Source organism: Choristoneura fumiferana, chromosome 5 (assembly GCF_025370935.1).
Source record: "Choristoneura fumiferana chromosome 5, NRCan_CFum_1, whole genome shotgun sequence".
Taxonomy (NCBI): Eukaryota; Metazoa; Arthropoda; class Insecta; order Lepidoptera; family Tortricidae; genus Choristoneura; species Choristoneura fumiferana.
In genome coordinates this window covers 7,752,355-7,755,048 of record NC_133476.1, presented here as the reverse complement: position 1 = coordinate 7,755,048, position 2,694 = coordinate 7,752,355, and the positions used below count along the sequence as shown (strand labels likewise).

General features: G+C 40.3%; 1 protein-coding gene across 1 annotated transcript; it reads right to left on the bottom strand.

Annotated features, from left to right (window-relative positions):
• Positions 1 to 332: 332 nt before the first annotated feature.
• Positions 333 to 2,363, bottom strand: LOC141427670 (uncharacterized). Its single transcript, XM_074087270.1, has 3 exons — positions 2,322 to 2,363; positions 1,244 to 1,324; positions 333 to 710 (listed from the first exon to the last, which is right to left on the bottom strand). Exons 1-3 carry the CDS (start codon positions 2,361 to 2,363, stop codon positions 405 to 407), a joined length of 429 nt encoding a protein of 142 aa, XP_073943371.1. The 3' UTR covers positions 333 to 404.
• Positions 2,364 to 2,694: the final 331 nt, after the last annotated feature.

Sequence of the window (2,694 nt, the reverse complement as noted above, 5' to 3'; positions counted from 1 at the left end):
AAGTATCGCGATTAATACATGAAATAACTAATTAGGTACCGAATAATCCGTTCAAGTTTGTAGTCATTGTCAAGGGCAGACCTCTTGAGGGGAGGTTTGACCTTAAAGAGGGCTAGTAAGTTATTCTTTGAGTAAAACAATAAGACGTTTTAACAATTTTTTAATTATAAATTGAACACAAAAAATAACAGGCCTAATTTGACAAAATTAAAAGTAAAAGTATTACGAGAATCTCAGGTAGTAAGTTCAAGCGATTTTATTGAGAGGTGGTTCTGATTATTCGGTCTCCCTGGCCTACACTTCCCTGGAGTCGGAGAGAAGCGAAGCCCGGAGCGAAGAGGCTGGCCACAGCAGGGGGGCCTGGTCCAGCTGAGTGGTCGTCGGTGCCGAGGTCAAAAGGGGCCTTAGGGCGGCAGGACGAGCAGCCTGGACAAGTGTTCCACGCCGGAACGATCAGGGTCTTGGACGAGCCAGGAAGGATGTGCAGTACTCCGGAAGTTAAGGCCGTCAGGGCTTAGTGTCAGGTTAGGGCGTAAAGGGGCCGCCTGAGCCGTGAGAGCTGTAGCCGAACGGAGCTTTGAAAGTTGTAGCCGTGCAGAGCGGAGAAAGCTGTAGTCGTACGGAGCTTGTAAGCCGTACGAAGGTTGTAAGCCGTACAAAGGTTTGTAAGCCGTACAAAGGTTTGGAAGTTGAAGCCGTACGGAGGTGCCCTGTAAATTAGGTGGTGTCAGTTGTGGTCCAGTGCTAGATTGTTTGCCAGTCACTCCTCTGCAGCGATGCACCAACTCTAGGGTGAGCTGAATTGCAGTGAGTGGCAGAGACAATCATACGGAGTTACAGGCAGGCAAGGGAAAGTGATTCTAGTTTTATATAATTTTTAAAAAAAAACAAAGGTAAAATAAATAGCCTAAGTGACCGTTAAAATTTGAAATACAACAGTTCACTAAATAACCGTTAGAAGATTACATTTGAAATTAAACGTTACTTAGCTGAGTTTGAATTTATTTTAACACCGGTACGCATCCGTTGCATAAAAGTAATAAGCATTAACATAGTTCTGAGTTTATAACAACGGATGAGAGAAATTAACAAGTGTTAAAATATTAAGTATAAGAAATGTTTGAAATAAAAGATTCCTGGCCAGGGGAAGCCTTCACTTCAATTACACAAAGTTAAATTATAAGGAAAATAATTCTAATAAAGTACACAGAAAAAACACAAAGTTAAATATCGGAGAACTTACCAAGTCTGGGCGTATGGAGCTTTCGAGAGAGCTGTTGTGTAGTGTAAGCTGTTGAATGTGTGTTTTACAGCTGTGCTTCAGCTTTTAAGGGCGAGAATATTACAGTTAGAATTCCCCGGTCACAGCTGATCGACAGCACCCCCTTGGCCGACGAAACGGTCAAGGGTGAGTTGATTATAGATATATTTAGTCGTACAAACTCGTGTAGTAAATGAGTGTAATAAAATGCCTACTTTTATAAATAAATAAGTAAATAATAAATATAAAATAATATATACGTAAATAAATGAATCAAGTGAAAACTACGGTGGCGACCTCTAGAGTTCGTCCGCCATTCTGCTCAGAGATCCCTTATTGAGGAAAGCGCCATCTAGCTTGAGCTGAGCTAACTAAGATGTCAGCGATCGCCTATGTGCATCGTGACAGTACGCCCGTCCCTCCAAGAAAATTTGAGCCTCATAGCAAATTTCGATAAAAAAAATACACTATGACATAACGCTTACATACGTCGTCTCTCATACTATGATCATACTTCTACTCTCATGGTGGGTCAAACAACAACAGAGGCTTTGTTGACCCTTATGTCAAAGGAATAAAATGTGTTAATGGAAGGTGGACGTTGTATGCTTCATAAAAATATAATTATAGACATTAATTAAATCTGTGATTGAAATTACCATCCGTTCCAATCATTAGAGTTTTGAATTACAGAGGCTAAGGGCATATTTTACGTGTTACCAACCGCACGGGTTCCGTAATTCAATTTTAAAATACTTTTTAAACGAGTTGCAAGTTCTCGGGTAAAGGCTTAAGGACAGATCAATTAACATTATAATAATGAGTGGCGGACCGCGACAAATGATTATACTAGTTTAGCGTGTACCAAGTAATATGTACGCGCCATAGATTTAAAGAAATAATAGTGCAAAAGGGTGCAGCTATTATACGTCCGCGCGGAGGCGGCGCGCTATAATGACTCGATTCTATAAATTAAACCGTGCGTCTAAGTGATAAGGGAGTATGATAAGAGAAAAATTAATTTAACACGCGTGCGCATTCGCCGGTGCTAAATGGAGACTGAAGTGACGGCGCGCGACAGCTGATCGCCCGTCAGATGCATTATGTAATTAGAACATTGAAAAGTAAGCAAGTGATGTATTATATATTGGAGCATATAAACAATTAATTAATCTGTGATTGGAATTACCATCCGTCCCAATCATTAGGCTTTGAATTACAGAGGTTAAGGGCATATTTAACGTGTTACCAACCGCACGATTCCGTAATCCAAAATATTAAAATACTTTTTAACGAGTTGCAAGTTCTCGGGTAAGGGCTTAGGACAGATTAATTAATGTTATTGCGATTAGAGATTGACCGCGAGAGGGCCTAACGAAGTATTAAGTACAATATTTCAATTGTTAAGCACGCGAGTTATCAGATTAAAGAAG